The sequence below is a fragment of the Hyperolius riggenbachi genome, chromosome 5 (genome assembly GCF_040937935.1).
Source record: "Hyperolius riggenbachi isolate aHypRig1 chromosome 5, aHypRig1.pri, whole genome shotgun sequence".
Taxonomy (NCBI): Eukaryota; Metazoa; Chordata; class Amphibia; order Anura; family Hyperoliidae; genus Hyperolius; species Hyperolius riggenbachi.
The window spans coordinates 386,908,526-386,928,947 of NC_090650.1; the positions used below are offsets into that span (position 1 = coordinate 386,908,526).

The 20,422-nt window shown below is 44.8% G+C and overlaps 1 protein-coding gene across 4 annotated transcripts in view; it reads right to left on the reverse strand.

Moving 5' to 3' along the window:
- Window positions 1-1,279: 1,279 nt before the first annotated feature.
- RIDA (reactive intermediate imine deaminase A homolog) overlaps window positions 1,280-20,422 on the reverse strand; it is a 23,654-nt gene continuing 4,511 nt past the window's right edge. For 2 of the 4 annotated variants that reach the window (XM_068237709.1, XM_068237711.1), the window contains exons 2-6: window positions 11,405-11,510; window positions 8,987-9,041; window positions 7,359-7,427; window positions 4,535-4,590; window positions 1,280-3,376 (exon numbers count right to left, since the gene is read on the reverse strand). In XM_068237709.1, coding sequence (XP_068093810.1) covers window positions 3,308-3,376; window positions 4,535-4,590; window positions 7,359-7,427; window positions 8,987-9,041; window positions 11,405-11,510 — 355 coding nt within the window. In that variant the 3' untranslated portion in view covers window positions 1,280-3,307. Of the gene's footprint in view, window positions 3,377-4,534; window positions 4,591-7,358; window positions 7,428-8,986; window positions 9,042-11,404; window positions 11,511-18,662; window positions 18,766-20,422 lie in introns of those variants that run through there. The other 2 variants (XM_068237710.1, XM_068237712.1) reach the window with 2 other exon arrangements.

The following is a 20,422-nucleotide window of genomic DNA, read 5'->3' on the forward strand; positions in this document are numbered from 1 at the left end:
TATAAACAAACTTTTTAAAACAGTTTTTAACCACTTTTAATGCGGCGAGGAGCGGCGAAATTGTGACAGAGGGTAATAGGAGATGTCCCCTAACGCACTGGTATGTTTACTTTTGTGCGATTTTAACAATACAGATTCTCTTTAAATAATACCAGCTGCCTGGCTGTCCTGCTGATCTTCCTAGAATCAGTAGAGTCTGAATCACACACCACAAACAAGCATGTGGCTAATTTAGTCATACTTCAGTCAGAGCATCTGATCTGCATGCTTGTTCTGGGGTTATGGCTATCAGTATTAGTATGCAGAGGGCCAGCAAGGCAGCCAGGCAACTTGCACAGTATAGAAGGAAATAAATGTCAGCCTCCATATTATTATTAATGGGATTTACCGTATTTCAGACTATAAGACACACCTAGGTTTAGAGGACAAAAACCAGGGGAAAAAATGATCTACTAAACCTGGTGCATCCATGGTGAAGGGACATCTTGTGGATTATGTCCCCTTTGTACCTCATGCCCCCTTGTAACTCTTATCTCCCTGTGTCCTCCTCTGTCCCTCCTGTGTCTGCCTCTGTCCTCCTCTATGCCCCTTTGTGTCCTCCATTTGTCCCCCTGTGTCCTCCATTTGTCCCCCTGTGTCCTCCATTTGTCCCCCTGTGTCCTCCATTTGTCCCCCTGTGTCCTCCATTTGTCCCCCTGTGTCCTCCATTTGTCCCCCTGTGTCCTCTTCTGCATGGGCACAGTACAGGGAGTCCCCACATTGCGGCAGGTTGGAGGCTCGTATTGGCAGGCGTTCACAAGTCAGGAACTCCCTGCATGTGGACTATAAGATGCAGTGACTCCACCCTCCACCCCCCCCCCCCCCCACACACACACACTCTTATAGTCCAAAAAAATACAGTATATGCAGCGCTGTACAATAAGTAAGGGCAATAAATATCCCTCTCACTTCAGATGTGCTTGAAGACATATTAGCCACACTCAACAGCAATATAAGTTATTTAGTTACGGTAATGTAAAAGAGCAGTACTGTATTCAGAGAATAGTATTTATGAATAAATAAATAATTTATGCAATTAAAAATTCCACCCATCCAGCACTGATGATCCACTGACAGCTGTAGTCCAATTGGCTGCTGTAGGTTACAGATACATATTCTTATCCACCCCAATAAGATGCTAAAACCAGTCACACAAGAATCTGACAGTAAGATGAAATGGTATAAACATTATATCACAGAACAGTCTAATAGTGACACAGACTAAAAAAGAAAAATCAACTTCTGTTTACATTTTATTATTAATATAAAGAATTGGTGTTTACAGATGGCTGTGATGCTATACAATGTGTCCTAAAGGAAATTCTTAGGAATTCTTTAAGTGGACCTGTCCTCCAAAGCCAGGAGGAGTGTCCATTTTTATGGAGTGAATAATTGCCTTTCTAACGAACTAGGAACTGCAGAATATTTTGGTCTATAAGGAACCTTGTCCCTCTTGCCTCAGTAGTGCTTCTGATTCAGTTTCTGGTACTAGGAGAAAGGAGGTAATAGCAGCCATTTTTTGAAAATAGTTTTTTTTTTAACTGTAGGCCGATGCACAGGTATAGGTGTGTACAGACTGCGGAACATGCAGCACCCTGATGCTGGTCATTACATGAGCTAGGGGGAAGAGGGCGCTATACCGGCAATCAGAATACACTGTTGTGTGGCTCCAACAAACAGGATTGAAGTACTGTACTCTAAATCCTAGGTTCTCAACATGCGGTACGCGTACCCCAAGGGGTACTTCTGATGGTTCCAGGGGGTACTCCTGCTTGATATACTTAACCAAGTATAACAAATTTAGAGTTTTAGAAAATGATAAATCCTACATAAACAACACCAAATTAGTATTTTAGCTAATTAAAAGCAACAGTAAATGCTTGGAAATTGTTTAGAACCAATTATTATGTACTACGTTTAAATATTAATTTGTCAAGGGGTACTTGTGCCAATGGTTACTATGCTAGGGGGTACTTGGTGAGTACAGGGTTTTAAAAGGGGTACATACCAATAAAATGTTGAGAAACACTGCTCTAAATGACAATGTACAGATAGACTGACTGTTGTTGCTACTCACCTGTAGTTATACCCCTGCTCACAGCTGATTAAAGTGAACCTAAGGCAAACCTCGGGTCAAAAAAATACCCCAGATACTTACCTAAGAAGAAAGCCTCCAGACCACTGAGGCTGCCCGGGACTCTTCTGAAGATCACAGCCCAGCTCTTCAAGCATGTGACATATGGCTGTGCCTGCGCAGTAGCACAGAGCTGCTTGCGCAGGCACAGTTTCACGGAGCTACTTGCGCAGGCTCAGGTCGGCCACACTTGTGCAGGAAGAGGAGTGTGGTTGCGATCAGAAATCGTGCAAGCTCTTGACTGACTTCTTTCAGGGGTTTGCGAGCAGAGACGGTGGTTCAGAGGCCGGCGTGGGAAGCTTCAGCAGGATCCAGAGGATTCCGCCTCCTTCTTATGCTGGGAATACACGGTTCGTTTTTGCCTTCGTTTAAACCTTCGTTTCGATTGTGCCTTTTGTCCTTTTCGATCCCGAAATAATCGGTCATACGGTTAATATCACCACCCACGGTTTCGTTTTTTTTTTCCGATTCTGATGGTTTCGTTTTTTCAATGATCGAAGGCTGCAAAGAAACGAAACGAAAATCCCTTTTTACAGGGACGGACTAGCATAAACGAATATATAATCGATCTGAACAGCCATCAAGCCTACCAATGGCTCGATTAGATGGATAAAGAGAGATAATATCAAACATGTTCGATCACTAGTCGTTCGTTTTTGGGGTCTATTAATCGAAACTATAATGAGATTATGACTATTTTCACATACGTTTTCAACACTCGATTCGTTTACCGAACGAATCGAAGGTTTAAACGAAGGCAAAAACGAACCGTGTATTCCCAGCATTAGGTAAGTATCTGTTAATTGACCTGAAGTTTGCCTCAGATATAATTTATCCCAGAAGCTGACTGCAGAAAGGAGAGAGGTGAGTTTCCCTGCAGTCTAAGCACACAAAGACAATGAAAGGGGAATCTGTCCACCGGTTTGCTGCCTTACATGGTTTACATTCACTTATTCTGATTACAGTTTAGCTGTGTATAATTTTAGATTCTGATGGGCTTTAGGCGACACAATTTATAAAAGCTGAAACCGGTTTGCTAAAAAGGCACAAACTGTACTTGTGCTCCATCCATCTCTTCTCTACGTCTTCTAGATCAGTGTGTTCTCAGCGAACGTCCAGAGAGGTCTGTGCACCTCACAGGGCTGAGGACACCTCTGTGATGGGGCCAAGGACAGCCACTGCTTCAATCTCCACTCTGCCTCCCTTCAAGAAAAGAAAAACAAGGCAATGTTTGGCACTAACCTGCATACATATATTAGACACATTATAAACACTGTGCGTTTCTTATATTAACTCAATGTGAAGCCTGTCTGATCCATACCGGCAACTTCCTTCAGCTTCCAACCACCGTCTCAAAGTGGAATACAAAACAATGGAATATGGAATGTGCAACTGCATACATATATATTAAACCTGGTGTGTCCATATTCCAGAGAAGTCTTGTACATGTTATCCCCAAATGGTGTCCTCCTGTGTGCCCCTTCTCCCCATGTGTCCTGTGTGCCCCTGCCTCCCCCTCCCCCCCACCCCCCCCCCCCCCCAGATGCCTCCACTTTCCTCCTTGTATCTGCTGGCCTTTCCTCCATGTGTGCAGCGGCTTACGGTACCAATAAATGCCGCCACGAGGACTGCAGACACCGGTCTTCTCCATGCCGCTTCCTCTAGTGCGCGATTAGTAAAAGACGTACACTAGGGGAGGCGGCATGGAGTAGACGGGTGTCTGTAGTCTTTGTGGTGGCATGTATTGGTTAAAGTGAACCGATGCCTCTGCACCCGCCGGCGAACACTTCCGGTTTCGCCGTCACCGGCCGACAGGCATGGGAACACAAGTGATTGTTCGCATTCCCAGCCTGTATATCACCCCCTATGCTGCTATTGCGGCCAGGAGGTCGCAATAGCAGCATAGGGGGCGATATACAGACTGGGAACGCGAACAATCACTCGTGTTCCCATGCCTGTCGGACGGTGACGGCCAAACCGGAAGTCGTCGCCGGCGGGTGCAGAGGCATCGGAGCGGAGCTGCGAGGGCACTGATCGGCTGCAGGGGGCTGAGGGAAGCCCCAGGTGAGTTAATCTCATTTTTTTTGATCGGCTATAGGTTCACTTTAAGCAGCTGCACACACAGAGGGCGGCCAGAAGATACAAGGGAGACAGCGGAGGCACAGGCAGGGAATCCCCGATGTGGTAGCGGGTTAGCGGTTCATATCGGGAGCGTTCGTAAGTTAGGCGATTCCCTGCCTTTGCCGTATGAGACGCAGGGACTTTTCCTCCCCATTATTTGGGGAAAAACAGAAAATGAGTGCTGTTAATGGGCAACTTTATAATCTACATTAGATAAAATCTACAGAACCAATAACTTACCCTTGGTAAAGCAGCAACTTGATAGGCAGCCCTTGCTGGGTGGTTGCACTGAAAGACTGGAAAGCAAAAATCAACACATCAACCACCTGAATACTACACATATCTGGTATTGAAGCACTAGGGCGGCGCTGCTCTCTTATACAACAGATGCAAGAATTTGTGCCGTCCTATGCTGGGCCTTGCTGGGCTGTTATGTGCCTGCAGTCAGGTGTCAGTCAGCCCCTTGTACTGTATGTTTACAGAACTCACAGTGATAATGTCACCACATCTCTCCTCCCCACTAACCTTCTGAAAAAGGGACCCTGCTACACATGCATGGATTTAGAAGAACGTTTTAAAGCCGTCTCGCTTCGTTTATTTACGTTACAGTAAACCAGAGATCACAGCCTTAAAAGAATCAATACTTACCAGAGGCTTCCTCCAGCCCCATACGCACGCGAGTCCCACACCGTCCTCCCACAGTCTGCTGTTCAGCCGCAATCAGCCCCAGTAACGGGCTGACGAACGGCAGACCACGGGAGGATGGCGAGGGACTCGCACATGTTTATGGGGCCGGAGAAAGCCTCGGGTAAGTATCATTCTTATAAGGCTGTGATCTCTGGTTTACTTTAACTAAATGATGCTATCTAAACTGGTTTGCACATACAATATTACATTTGAGAAGGAACCTAAGGTGTTCAGTTTAACCTATCTGGGGCTTCTTCCAGTCCCCTGTAGTCCTTCAAGTCCCCTCTCTGTTCTCCCAATGCAATCTGATCTTCAGCTCTGCTCCTCTGAAAGCTGTCCAAGTGAGCCCTGCTGAAGGCTACTGCACATGCACGGCATTCTGCACACGTGCAATTGAGACCAGGCCGCTCATGCTCGGTAGCACACGACAGGGCTTAGTCGGACAGCTTTCAGAGGGGCACAGCAGTGGACCAGGACGACAGCAAGGGACATGAAGGACTATAGGGGGCTGAATGAAGCCAGAGGTAAGGGAAACTGAACACCTCAGCTTCAACTAACGCCGATAGGCGTCGGCAGGTCGAAGTGGTGTTTCCTGAACGAGCGGCCATTCCATGTCAGTTCACGAGGGTGTCTCCGTGAACAGCCTGCAAGCTTCCGATCGCGGCTTGCAGGCTAATTGTAAACACGCGGGTTAGAAATCCCCTGTGTTTACATCATACGGCGCTGCTGTCGCAGCAGCGCGGTAAAGGAGATTGGCGATCCCCAGCCTCTGATTGCCCGGGGATTGCCGCCGTCTGATAGGCTAAAGCCTATTAGAGGCAGTACAGGACGGATCGCCGTCCTGTGCCGCCCATAGCCAGAGGGAGGGAAGGAGAGGGAGGGAGGAATATCGCTGCCGGGGGGGGGCTTTGAGGAGTCCCCCCCCCCCCCCGGCAACACAGAGCGGCGGCGATCAGATCCCCCCCAGCAGGACATCCCCCTAGTGGGGAAAAAAAAGGGGGGGGTAGGGGAAGTCTGATTGCCCTGCAACAATCACGATCTGTGCTGCGGGCTGCAAAGCCCACGCAGCACATATACAAAAATCCCCTGGTCCTTAGGTGGTTAAAAGAAAACCTGAGATGAGTAAAACAAAAGAATTTATACTTACATGGGGCTTCCTCTTACCGATGTACTCAGTGGGCTCCCTCACCCTCCTTCCGGGCAGCTCCGTTCATCTTCTTCATTTTTAAGGCTTCAGTCGGGCTGCACTGCGCAGGCGCAAAACACTACCGCTGACGGGAGTGAGATGGAGGCCCAGCCTGGGCCGTGCATGCGTAACCAGACTGGCGTGACTAAAGCTTTCCTACTGGAGAAGATTGAAGATGATGAAGCTGCCTGGGAGGACAACGAGGGAGCACACCGAGTTAATGAGGCTAGAGGAAGCCCCAGGTAAGTATACATTCTTATGTTTTACTCAGATACACAATTAAGGTTCCCTATAAGCTGCCAGGAGCCCCACATTTGAAGGTGAATTGAAATTCTAAGGGTTTCTTCACACTATGGGGCATATCCTATTAACTTTTCTCCAAGGAGATATTTTTCAAACGTCATCAATATAATATTTTTAACACTCCCACCAATCAAGAAATCAAGCAAAAGAAATTTGTTATGGCATTTCCTACTCTTTAGATCTTTATCAATTGCTGGAAAAAAAAAAATTGCTTTGTACAGACAGTGAAAAGCACTTTTGCTGCAGGACCCATGATTGGTGGAAATTGCAATCGCTCCTGTGGAACTACCCCAATTGCCTTTCATTAGCTTGAATAGACGGCGATTTCAAAGTGCAGATGAAACATCTCATGTGGGTCCCAGCCCTTACGCCATTTACAGGACAGCTGAAGTGAGAGTGATATGGAGGCTGCCATATTTATTTCCTTTTAAGTAATACCAGTTGCCTGGCTATCCTGTTGACCCTCTGCATCTAATACTATTAGTCATACACCCTAAACAAGCATGCAGCAGATCAGGCGTTCCTGACATTGTTAGATCTGGCAAGATTAGCTGTATGCTTGTTTCTGGTGTGTGAGTCAGACACTACTGCAGCCAAATAGATCAGCAGGACAGCCAAGCAACCGCTATTGTTTAAAAGGAAACAAATATGGCAGCCTTCATGTCCCTTTCATTTCAAGTGTCCTTTAAAATACTCCAAATTCATGGGGGGGGGGGGGGGGGGTTCGGGTTGTTCTATATCCACATCACACACATTTCGTAATTCTAATTTTCCCTCCTTACTTAAGGGTGAGGAAAAGGATTTTAATGCTACATCACACAGGCACATGATCGTATTAAAGATACAATGACCATACAAGTTTTTTTTTTTTATATTTAAGTTACTCACATTGCTTGTAAATGTCATTGACATCATTAAAATCGTTGATATCAGCCAAGAGCACGGTTGTTTTTACAACTGAAAACAAAGGAAAGAGTATGAGAAAAAGATGAGTTCATCTCTTCACTTCTAGATAATTTAGGAGGGTTTGAAGCAATACAGACCATTGGAAATCATACCTCCCCATCTCAACTATAAGGCCCCTTCCATGCCCATTGCTAATTATTCAATGTTAAAATAAAGTAACTGAAAATATATTAACCTGAGGGGAGCCATGGCACCCAGTGTTTAAGCACCGCAGAGCCCACAAAACCCCTAAGAAGTTGGCCTTCACAACTGAGTACTGCTGGCAATTTGCGCTGGTTGGTTGAGACTGCTAGTTAGTTGAGTTCTGGATAATCGAAAATGTATGGTATATATTTTAAAGGAAGATGCTACATTCCTATAAAATACAGTACACAGTAGGAGGTGAGTAAGTGAGTCCAACCGGAAGTCTCAGCTAGCTGGCATGCCTGAGAGGACTTTTTTTTGGGGGGGGGGGGGGAAGGGGAGTGTTTCCTGGGGTGCTTGCAGGCATTAAAACACACACCGAGCCGCTAGTATGAGGGGGGGGAAGCACATGTATCCAGCATCAGGCGGTCTCCCATGGTGAGGGATACTGGGGACTTTGCTGTATTTCAGTAATTCAACTTGAAAGGTGAAACGAATATATGAGATACTCATTACATGCAAAATCTATTAATTCATGTCTTTATATGTGTTATAATGTTTGATGATTATGGCTCACAGCTTATAAGATCCCCAAAATCACAATCTCAGACCATTACAATATTGTGAAAATGTTGAATATTCTAGGCTCAAAGTGTCAGACTCTCCAAAACACCTGCAATGGGTTTCTATTTCATATATTAGTTTCACCTTTTAAAGGGAGTCTGAAGCCTTTTTTATAAAAAAAAAAAAAAAACAAACAAAAAAAAAAAAAAACACAAACACCACCACCAACAACAAAAGAAATAATAACCTAAGGAGAGGGAAGGCTCTGGGTCCTAGAGAGCCTTCCCATTCTCCTAGTGTCTGCATTCCCCCGCAGGCTCCCCCGTTCTGCTCTATTCCAGGTTGGGGAGACTTCAGCAGCCTTGGGAAGCACTCAGGTTCTGGAGATGGGCCGCTCCATACTGCGCATGTGCGAGCGAGCGCTCTTTATCACATGTGCGCAGTACAGAGCCGCCGGTCTTCAGAAGCCTGAGCGCTTCTGAAGACTGCTGAAGTCTCCCGCGACGAGTGTCAAACCAGGGAGCCTGTGGGGGAACGAGGACACCGGGAGGAGAACGGGAAGACTCATTAGGACCCAGAGCCTTCCCTCTCCTTAGGTAAGTATCTGTTTTTGATTTTAAAAAACGCCTTCAGATTCACTTTAAGATGAATTACTGCAATAAATGGACATTTGCACAATATTCTTATTATTCGAGTTTTATCTGTATCAGTACATTGGTGAAGAAAGAGGGTTTGTAAAAGTATAGGTTAGGGTAATAACTAGATTACAGAAATACAGATATAAATACAAGCTGTGATGCTGTCAGTTGCCTCCCTGTCTATCCCCAATAAAGGACATATAAAAGGGAGCTGGCATTACATACCGTTACTGTAATCACATCCTGCTGTTTTCAGAATCTCTCCCATATTCACCAAAGCCTGTGTAGGATAAATAATTTGCATACAATTACTAGCCTGCATAAGGATTATCCTTGTCCTGTCCTGCCTGTCACACCCTACTAAGCAGTACGGTGTATACAATGGCCAAATACCAATTGGGTAGGGGGAGCACATGGAAGGACAGAGGAACAGATGAATAAAGTGGCTTGGAGCAGGTAGTGCAGTAGTATTATAGATGGATGTGGTGCATAGAGGAGGATGAAGCACAGACTGAGGTGGGTGTAACACAAGCACAACGGGTGAAAGGGGGAGGCCCTGCTCACAATGGGTGTGACACGAGCTGATAACTTAACTTAAGGCAAACCGTTGATGTTTGCGATCAGTAAATTTAGATATTTACCCAGGGATGGGGACGCCTCTGTATCCTAAAGAGACTTTCCTCGTCCCTGTAATGCTGGATCTACACGGTGCGCTCGCACACTCGATTTCCCGCTCGATTCCTGTCGATTCCTTTATTTCCAACATGTCCGATTTGGATTGCGATGGATCGTTAGATCGATTCGGCATACTTTGCATGCGAATCGACCTAATGATCCATCGAAATCCAAATCGGACATGTTGGAAATAAACGAATCGACGGGAATCGAGCGGGAAATCGAGTGCGCGAACGCACTGTGTGGATCCAGCATTAGTCAGTCCATTCCATTTGTGGGACTCTGAAGAGCGGCTTGGCTGTGCATGCGCACTAGCACCATACTGCTCTGGCTCCAGCCAAAATAGTCAAGCCCGATCGGATGCGTGCTGCTGAGCAGGTGTTTCACGTCTATGCAGTAGCGCAGACCCAATCTGGAATGCCTTTTTATGAAGAAAGCTGAACACCTCTCAGTGTTTTATTTGTCCACACAGAAAGTGAGGTAAAATTACTTCAGCAGAAACAGTAATGGGAACTTTCTTTATAGGTTTAGGCAGAGGTAGAACCTGTGTCAAGGTTTTCTTACAGTTTCTCATTTGCTATCGCACTGGCACCCAAAACTTAGTTGCGAAATAAAATCATTGTTGTCACCATGCCAGAACAGAGGCAACGTCTTACTCAGACTGCAGTAAGAACACTAAATCTGAAAAAAAAAACGTGCAGAATGAAGATGATGACTATTAATGGCTCCAAAGTCTGCTCATTTTTAGAACTTTTTGTATTTTCTTTACAAATACAAGAAGGTAGGCTGTTTGTCAAACTGGACAAAAGGTTCCAAGACACAAAATCAGCTGACAGATTGGACAGACAAGTCAAACCACTTCCATCAACAACTAGGAAAACGTAACCGGGTCCATCTGTATGGTAGCATTTCAGACGTCCTAGCTTAAGATTTTATGACTGACACAGAGACCTTGCATCTTTAAGGCGCGTACACACGCCATACTTTAGCAAACGACGGGTCCATCCTTGGATGGACATTCTGCCGACAGTAGGACATGTGTACAGTCTGTCGGCAGACTGATAGACTGTTTCTGACAGATCTGCTGAGCGGCTGCATGCAATCTAGAGGACATCTATGAGAACTGCGACCCATGGCCCATTAAAGGGAGACAGATGTAATTAAAGGACACCCGAGGTGAAAATAAACTAATGAAATGAACAATTGTATCGGTCATCCTTTTTCTAAAAATGACTTAAGATATTTCACAGTTTTATTTTATATTTAAATCTACTTTCAAGTTTTTACTGTTTTATTGTTTTTGCTCAATGCCACTTTCATTGAAGTATGCCAGAGCTAAAATCTATGAACTATTGACCCTAACTATTAACTCTTTCCTGCTCTCAGAAGCCATTTTCTGCTAGGAAAGTGTTTTACAGTTGTAATTTCTTATCAGTGAGGGTCACACTGTAGTCTGACTCAGTCCTGACCCAGACGGGAACTGCCACTTACTGTACATACCTGATAATTAACTCTTTCAGGCAGAGAAAGAAAAAAGGAACACAGCATAGTTATTTGTGTTTTAGGCACTGTACATACACATGTCTATCTCATCACGTCACATGCCACCTCAAGTAACCTTTCTGCAATCAATTTGATTCGTTCAATCGAACGAACGTAGAATCGAGAGCGAAAACTAAACGTGAATTCCCAGCATTAAAGCCCAAGTTGTGATTTATAGTTTACAAGGAGTGAAAAGTTATTTTGTGGATAGATAGGGAGAAAAAAATATCAGAAGAGTTCAATCATGAGATGTGTTTTGGGGACCAACACCATTGTTTTTTTTTTTAGCTGAAAATTAAAGCTTCCAGAGACCAGGAACAAAGTCTCATGAGAGCTGGAGGCCAATTATGAATTGGACAACCCAGTTTTCTAACTTTACCACTAGCAGTTTTGCATTTAGCTCAGAAAATCAGGAGGTGATTTTACCTGCTTTGTCTCATTCTTCACTCCTCCAGGCACCAGCTGTCCATTTGCCGGGTCCATGCCGAGCTGGCCAGACACATACATGGTCTTATCCACCACCACCGCCTGACTGGGAAATACAAACACATGAAGTCATCTTACATGCACTCGATAGATTATCTTCCATAACACATCCTGTCTCAGCAGACAGTGAGAAGTGTTGTTGATTCCTGGCGATGGGTAAATGGTTTCAAACTTTTTTTTTTTTTTTTTTTTTAATCTAAAGTGGCACAATAAACTCAACACAGCTCTTGCAAACGCAATACAGATTCACTTGTCCTTGGAACTACTCTGAGGAAGACAGTTGTTTCGAAGGTTGCCTGAGGAGTTCCAAACAGCTATTTGACTGAGCAGGTCGAAAAGCTACACCCGGTGGACAATGCTGTAATGACAGGCCAGACGGAGGAACCAGTAGGCTCTATGTTATCCACTGCCTTCCCTCAACTAAGGGCTGGGTCACGCTGCAAGAGCTTTGTAAGCACCAGAAATTTAAAAAGCTCCTACTAATGTAATGCTATGGGTGATTTTCATAAAATTACATTGCTTAAAGAGCAACTCCGACCAAGAATTGAACTTTATCCTAATCAGGAGACGATACCCCTTTTTACATGAGAAATCTATTCCTTTTCACAAACAGACCATCAGGGGGCACTGTATGGCTGATATTGTGGTGAAACCCCTCCCACAAGAAACTCTTGAGTACGTACTCCTGGCAGTTTCCTGTCTGGGAACCTTGCTGCATTGTGGGAAATAGCTGTTTACAGCTGTTTCCAACTGCCAAAAAGCAAGCAGCAGCTACATCACCTGCCAACAGTAAAAATGTCATCATGTAATAAATGTCAGAATGTAAATCAGGGATTTAAAAGATTTTACAATGGGCAAACGTTGACATTTATACATAATTATTGTAAAAATGAAGCACTTTTTTTTATTACATTATTTTCACTGGAGTTCCTCTTTAAAGGATACCTAAAGTGAGAGGTATATGGAGGCTGTCCAATAAATATTCAGTTGAATCAATACCAGTCGCCTGGCAACCCTACTGATCTCCTGCCTAAGGCCCTGTTCACACCTAATTTCACAAAACGCTAGCAATTACTGATAGCGTTTTGCAGGAGTGATTTTTCCGTGTAAAAAAAAAAAAAAAAAAAAAAAAAAAAATCACTGGACACTATAGAGTTTTGGGAGCGATCGTGATTAGCAGTTCTATACATGCTAATCGCGATCGCTCAAGAATCGCCGCCAAACCGCTGCATGTAACGCGTTTGCTATTATCGCTAATAGCAAAACGCCCGCGATCGCGGCAGTGAGAACACCGCCATAGGGAAACATTAGCTACGCGGTTTACAAACCCGATAGCGATTTGTGGTGAGCGGGAATCGGGCGATTACCGCTCAAGTGTGAACGAGCCCTAATACTTTTAGCCATAGACCCTGAACAAGCATGCAGCAAGGTCTACACAATCCCCAGAACACCACATCAGAATTGTCAGTGTGTGTTTCTGTGTGAGAGCCTCCAGGAGGCTGAATTGTTGCCAGAGTTCTTATTGCACGAAGGAACCTGAAGGCAGAAAAAGGCTCCTGCAACTCCAAATAGGTTTATATAACGTTATATATACACATACATATATATAATTTCAAAGTTGAGTCCTTCTTTGAAAAGTCCAGGTAACGACAAGAAGGGAATAAAGATTAGGCACCAGGAAAGGGGCTTTTGCTAAGAAGGAAGGTTAGAGTTAAGGTGCCCATTGACCATGAGACAAATCTCTCTCTGATCGAATCTGAACAAAGAGGGATCTGTTGCCTGCCCATACACTACAGACAGATTTCCGATAGGTTTCAGTATGAAACCTATCAGCAAACAGCCTAGTGCTGCCGTCTGCCTGGCCACCCCAAAGTTTAAAAATATCCCCCCCTAATTCTCACCTGTCCGCCAGCTCGATTCCTTGCCATCACTACGATAACCTGTACCACGTGGAACCAGGTGTGTGTGACATCACAGATGAGCGTGGAGGAGGCCAGGAGTGGTGGCAGTGGACAGGTGAGATTTTAAAACCCTGCACACGGGCGCACTTTACACTTTACCCCCCTGGCGGTATGATTATTTCTGGATTTTAGGGTCTTTTTAAAAAAGGTTTCAGACCCTAAAATCAGGACAAAATCATGCCGTCAGAACGCCAGCAGCAGCCTCTGCTCTCACTCACCTACCTGGGCTCCAGCTATGTAATTTTACCTCCGTCCTCCGGGTGGCACTAACTCTTTGGTGATCAATGATGGCGATCTCACTACAGCGATTCAGAGCCTCCGAGGACAGGAAGGAGAATGGCTACCGACGTCCGGATCCCCTGGGAGGTGAGTAAAAGCTCCCGCTGCGCGTTATACTCTGCAAAGAGCTCTTGGCAGCTAGCACGAGGGCAGCTCGGGATTACTGCCAGGGAGGTGAAACTGGGCGGGGGTCCGTTGGTTGTTCTGTTATGAACCACTGCGCACCCGATCAAGCACTTGCGACCAAGATTTTCCAGCATGTTCAATTAATCTGCTCAACTGTTTTTGGCTGGAAATTGATTGAAACATTGATCAGGGGGACATGTTGCTGAACCATATTTTCCTCCTGTGTCAGTTCTGTGGGAAGATTCTGCAAGGGACGGCCTTAACACACTTGGACAGCCACGGATTCAAGGTCAGATACACATCCAAATTGTAATTGGCCAATTCTACCTCTTCCATGTAGTGCAAGTTACCTACACAATCAGTTCCAAGTATTCAAAATCTGTTGTCTCTCAATCTACATGGAAGAGGTAAAATTGGCCAATCAAGATTGGATTTGTGTACGCACCATTAGAGTAAATGCAATACACCAGCTACTGCCCAACCCCTGTGAATCTGATGAGCATTATGAAGTTTACAGTCCTCTCTCAATCTCATGCTGTTAATTATTAAATGAGAGACTTCAGTTTTCGCTGACCTGTAGACAGTTTTAGGAATTTTTGCAGTGGCTGTAGGAAATTAGTGCAATGTGTAAGCTGAGCACAGAGAGAGACGGGAGGGTGAATGAGAAAACCGCAAGGCTCCATGCTATTGGACAGTACAGGATGACTCCCCCAGGATTCTACTTTACTTATTTAGCAACAGGACAAAGGTCGTCAAGCCAGTGGCCAATGGCTGTTAATTTTGTAACAAGTACAGAGCACAAGCCTACCTGCTCTGACACAGAGGAGCTACCAGCTGGAAATGAAGGCATACACAGCTCATTAATCAGACAGTCACTTGTGTGACTAGTACTGCTGACCAAAGATCACACACAGAAAATGCATACAGATATTCAAAGAAAAAAAAACCCTGAAACATTTTTACAGGACACAGCATGAAAAATTGTAAACTACACACATATAGAAATGTACATTAAATTATATTTTCTAATGTCACTGCCACATTGAGTAGTGAAAATCTGACAGATTTTGGACTAGTCCATCTCCTCATGGCGGATTCTCAGTTTTAACTTTATTCTATACCAAAAGCAGCCCCTAGAAATGATCTATACACAGATGCCATCCAGCTTCCCTACTCACTTGCACACGATTTTGGCAGATGGACTGAGCAATTGCAGTTCAGCAAGTTCTTTAGTAAATAAAGAAATACCTTAGAATCCCCCATGAGTAGACGGACTGGTCCAGAAACAGACAGATCTGTCAAATTTTAAGTATCTGCCATAAAGCTGACCAAACACTATAGAATGTTAGATGTTAGATTTAACAAAAAACATCTAGTTGGGCAGTAACTGTAGTTAACTACAGCACCTCAGTTGTCCTGTGATCGCCCTATGAGTGATGTTCTATGATCAGGATATGCGTTTGTTGCCGCGATCGACCAGTGATTTCAGTAATAATGTTAATCATAGTCTGATCTGCGCCATGGTTAAATAGTGTATGGCTATTAAGTGATAGCAGCATAGGAAACATTTCATTAAAGTGCATTCTACATTTTATAAGTGTGTATTATCTCAGTTTTCCTATGCAGAAAATACACAGAAAAACAGAAGTGTGAATCCAGCGGTATGCCCTATTCACACTTAATGCATTGCGTCGCATCGCATTTGCCAAAATGGGAAGTGACGCAACTCAACGCAACACATTAAGTGTAAATAGGGCCTTAAAGCTAATGGGAACCCATATTTAAATTAAAAAAGGTCAGATACTAACCCTAAGGAGAGGGAGGCTCTGGGTCCCGTAGAGCTTTCCCTCTACTCTCCCGGTCCCCATTGTTGCGCTGGCTCTCCCCCGTAGCGGTATTCGACCGTTTCGGTGAAATACCGCTGTTCCCCTGCCGAAGGGAGGCTTCGGAAATGTTTCGGGAGCCCGAGTGCACCCGAAGACGGGCCGCTCTACACTGCGCATGCGCGAGCGCCCTCTATGACGCACTCGCATGTGCGCCGCCTGTCTTTGGGAGGACTCGGCTCCCGAAGACTTCCAAAGTCCTCGCAGCGGCGAATGCGAACGGGGGAGCCAGCGCAGCACCGAGGGCACCGGGAGAGGAGAGGTAAGGCTCATTAGGACCGAGCATTCCCTCTCCTTAGGTGAGTATCTGACTTTTTTTTTATATTTAAATATGGGGTCACGTTAGCTTTAAGAAGACACTGAAGCGAAAAAAAAATTATGATACAATGAATTGGTTGTGTAGTACGGATAATTACTAGAACAGTAGTAGCAAAGAAAATATTCTCATATTTTTATATTCAGTTATATAGTGTTTACAACATTGCGTCATTTTCTAATATTTGCAGTTTACACATTACTCGGCATTCTAAATGATTTCACAGAGCAGGCCAGTGAACTATTGAACTGTCCTCTGGAGAAAAAAAGAAATTACTATGACTGACAGTTGAGATAATAACAGCTTCAAAAGACAGAGCTCTCTGTGACTTTGAAAGTCGTAGAGCTCAATGGCTTTTTTGCATAGATAACAACTGGAGTTTCTCAACTCTTCCTGTACTGGAAACAATATTAGACGTATGACTCTGCTCCTAATGTTTTATTTCTTAGCTGCACTACACATACAAATCATTATATCATTTTTTTTCACTTCAGTGTCTTTTTAAACCTAATGGGAGTCTTTAAATATAAAAAGAAACCAGACACTTACCTAAGGAGAGGGAAGGCTCTGTGTCCTAACGAGCCTTCCCTCTCCTCTCCGGTGCCCTTGTTGCAGCACTGGTTCCCGTGTTTGAATCCCCCGCCGCAGGGGACTTTGGAAGTCTTCAGGAGCGGAGTCCTCTGGAAGACAGGCGGCTCCATACTGCGCACGCGCGACTGTGAGAGGAAGTGTGCACAGTATGGAGCCAGTCTTCGGGAGCACTCAGGCTCCTGAAGATTTCCGAAGCCTCCTTTCAGCGGACGAGATAGCAGCATTTGACCGAATTGGTCGAAAACTGCTACAGGGACTCCTGCACTGGAACGGGCCCCAGGAGAGGAGAGGGAAGGCTCATTAGGACCCAGTGAGACATTTTCACAGCTAATCGACAAAATATATATTTTTAAACCTCAGCATATCGAAATATAAAAGAGGTTATCCCAAATTAACTGATAGTTGATATTACATACTTTTTTGAAATGAATTTTGTATATAGCATGATAAATAATTTCCTGTGAGTAAACTCAAGACATGGGTTTATTGAGTCAAGGCCTGTGTCTGGTATATTGCAGGTATGCAGCAATACAAATACACGCATAGTAGATACATTATGGTTTGAAATATCCCCATGAGGCTCCCTGCACACTGCAAATCCGTTTTGCGATTCCCATTTGCAATTTAGATTTTCCCTGAATACAATCAACAGAAAAAACGCAGCATGCAGTAACGATTAAAAATCGGAATCGCATGCAGTGTGCAGGGAGCCTTACTGGTACATGTTCGTACGATAAATGACAGCACAATAAGAAACACTAGGAGGAGTCCCCTGCCCTTGCAAGCTACTGTTGGTGGGTCATGAGGACAGGTTTGGGAAACACTGACCTATGGTCATACTTATCGCTTCTGATCACCTCAACGTTGATTTGCTCTCTTGGTGAATACTATAGGGCTTCTGGTCGTCTCCATTAGCTCTTAAGGTGCCCATACACTGAGCCGATTATTGGCCGATCGATCGCAAATTGATTGACCAAGCGATCAATTTGCGGCCGATTTTGATCGATTTCAATAGATCTGACATGCTAGAAAATCTAGGTCATTATTTTGCATTGGACCGAATGGAAATCTGATGGCAAAAAAATGCCATCAGATCGATTTTGCTGCTAATCTAACGAGTGTATGGCCTGCTTTAGACAGTTCCCCTCCACCTTTTCCCCAGACACAGTATTGTCTCTGTTGAAGACCCTCCCATTCAAAGAGCAGGGTCTTCACATGCTTACACAAATACCATATGGTACTGGAAATGCACCTCAAAGCTCCTGACAGCTGCTATTCGACTCCAGTCTATTTGGAGGAGCTCAGTGCATTTTTAGGTGCCCATCATCCACTTAGCCCTTTTCCAATATCCAGTATTCCCTTAATCAGTTCAGCCAATCTCTGTTCCAGCTATTATGTCACATACATGCAAAAACAGCTCCATTAAATGTGGGCGCAGGGTAAAGCCGAAAAACGTCTCACCCTGCCCCTGCAAAAGTCCCAGCGGCGATCATTACTATTCCCCCCCTCCCCCCCGCCATGCACTCTGGGGCAAGACATAATACGGCTACCACATGTACAGTGATTTGGGCTCAGGCTTTTGACGACAACCAAATTACTGTCTGAGCACCGTTACAGCCTTAATTCAAATTAGGGCCTATGGTGGCGCATGGTGCGCCCAGATTTCTCAGTGCCGTTCTGCTTTGATTCTGTCAGCTCTGAGAATACTATGATCTCTTTCCAATTCACAATTGGAAGGCACTTACCCCCGATAAGTAGGTGACATCCCTGGCCTCAAGACAACTTCCAACAAACCAGGAGGCCGCCATGCAACTACAGCAGCACTAGAAGTCCCAGCATGTCAGGTCACAAACTGGAAAAGACTTGACTGAACCTGAAGCGGCTTGTCTACTGATCTGCAAATTACTGCCAACAAGTCTGCATGGGTGAGATAAGACCGGGAATAATAATGAATGAATTGTTATATAAAGGATACAAGCAGGAAGGACAGAATGTCTATTAGCGACATGCAGAGATTTCTTTATAATAGGGAACATTCCTACCTGTACACATTGCGCCGTTCAGGGGCTCTGGGGGTATAAATAATGCGCCTGAGTACTGCAGACATGACTGAGGATCCTGCGCCGGCAGGTGTACAGTGCGTTCTGTCCAAACACCACATGTGACCTTTGATTCTTATTGACGCCCAGATACAGCCAGCGAGAGGACTGCAGGCCACATCTTACCTACCACCTACTGCAGCCATTATGCATACAGTATTAATTATCTGTCCAGAATAAACGTAGACCTGAATTCTTGCACTGGACAGAAGGAAAACAAGAGAAATGCACCCTGTATGTATTTAGAGGGTTTAGCCCAGGCATGGTCAAACTTGGCCCTCCAGCTGTTAAGGAACTACAAGTCCCACAATGCATTTGCCTTTATGAGTCATGACTGTGGCTGTAAGACTCCTGCAATGCATTGTGGGACTTGTTGTTCCTTAACAGCTGGAGGGCCAAGTTTGCCCATGCCTGGTTTAGCCACCAATTCCCCCCTCATCTGTGACTAATCACCACTGTAATTTAAACTCTCAGCTGTGTCAGCTCCGGAAACTCTTCTGCCTTCTTTGTGAACACAGGATGTTAACAATATGTCTGCTTCCATTAAAAGCAGGAAGCAGACACATTGCAGTTTTATTGCAGGGTTTGTATCAGCTGTAACAAAGGAACGTTTTTCTTTAAACATTATTATGCTGTTGCATATCTTTTAGAGCAGTTCTGAGTTCAGAGTTGAGGACCGATGTGAATAGTTCTACGTACTTAGCAAGCAAGATCACAATCCAATGTCCCTTTATATATAAACACAAATATTGTCAAGCCAAATTAATCAAGGAACTGTTGAGGCTGCTTTAACACTTAGTGCAGTGCGACTATTAACCACAGTTCCACCGTGCGACCAAATCAGTAAAGTATACTTTCCATTGGGTTCCATCTTCCGCAGCGCAGTAGAGTGTATATATTGTCTTGTCACTTAACTATCCCAGGGGCTCACAATCTACTCCCTACCATAGTCATATGTCTATGTATGCATCCATCATATCTAGGGCCAATTTTTAGGGGGAAGATAATTAACTTATCTGTATGTTTTTGGGATGTGGGAGGAACTCGGAGTGCCCGGAGGAAACCCACACGGACACGGGGAGAACATACAAACTCCTTGCAGATGTTGACCTGGCTGGGATAGAACCGGGGACCCAGCGCTGCAAGGCAAGAGCGCTAACCGCTACGCCACCGGGCTGCCCATGCTGCATTAAGTGTGATAGTCCCAACCCTGTCCTCAAGGCCCACCAACAGTGCATGTTTTGCAGGAAACTACACACAATCACAGGTGGGGCGATTAGTGCTTTAGCAGTGCTGATTAACCACCTCTGTGGTTTTCCACAAAATATGCACCGTTGGTGGGCCTTGAGGACAGGGTTGGGGAACACTGCCATAGGGCTACCAATACTTCTGTGACAGGGTTTATAATGTAAAAAGGACCTAAAGGACGAGAGTGGCATGGTTTTCCTTCATCTTCCCACCACCTGGAGTCACCAGCTTGTTTATCACTTGTCTCCCTCATTCCAAATTCCATATAGCAGAACAGGCTACTCAGTGATCACTCATAAAGCAGAGTCTCCCAGCAGTCAGCTCTAAACTGTCACGTGTACAAGTCTTTAGAGGCAGGCATTAACTTTACAGAGGCAGAAAAATTGTCAGAGGCAAAATATGGAAACACCAAAATGGCAGCCCCCATGAAACAAAGACAACAAATTCTGCAGTCC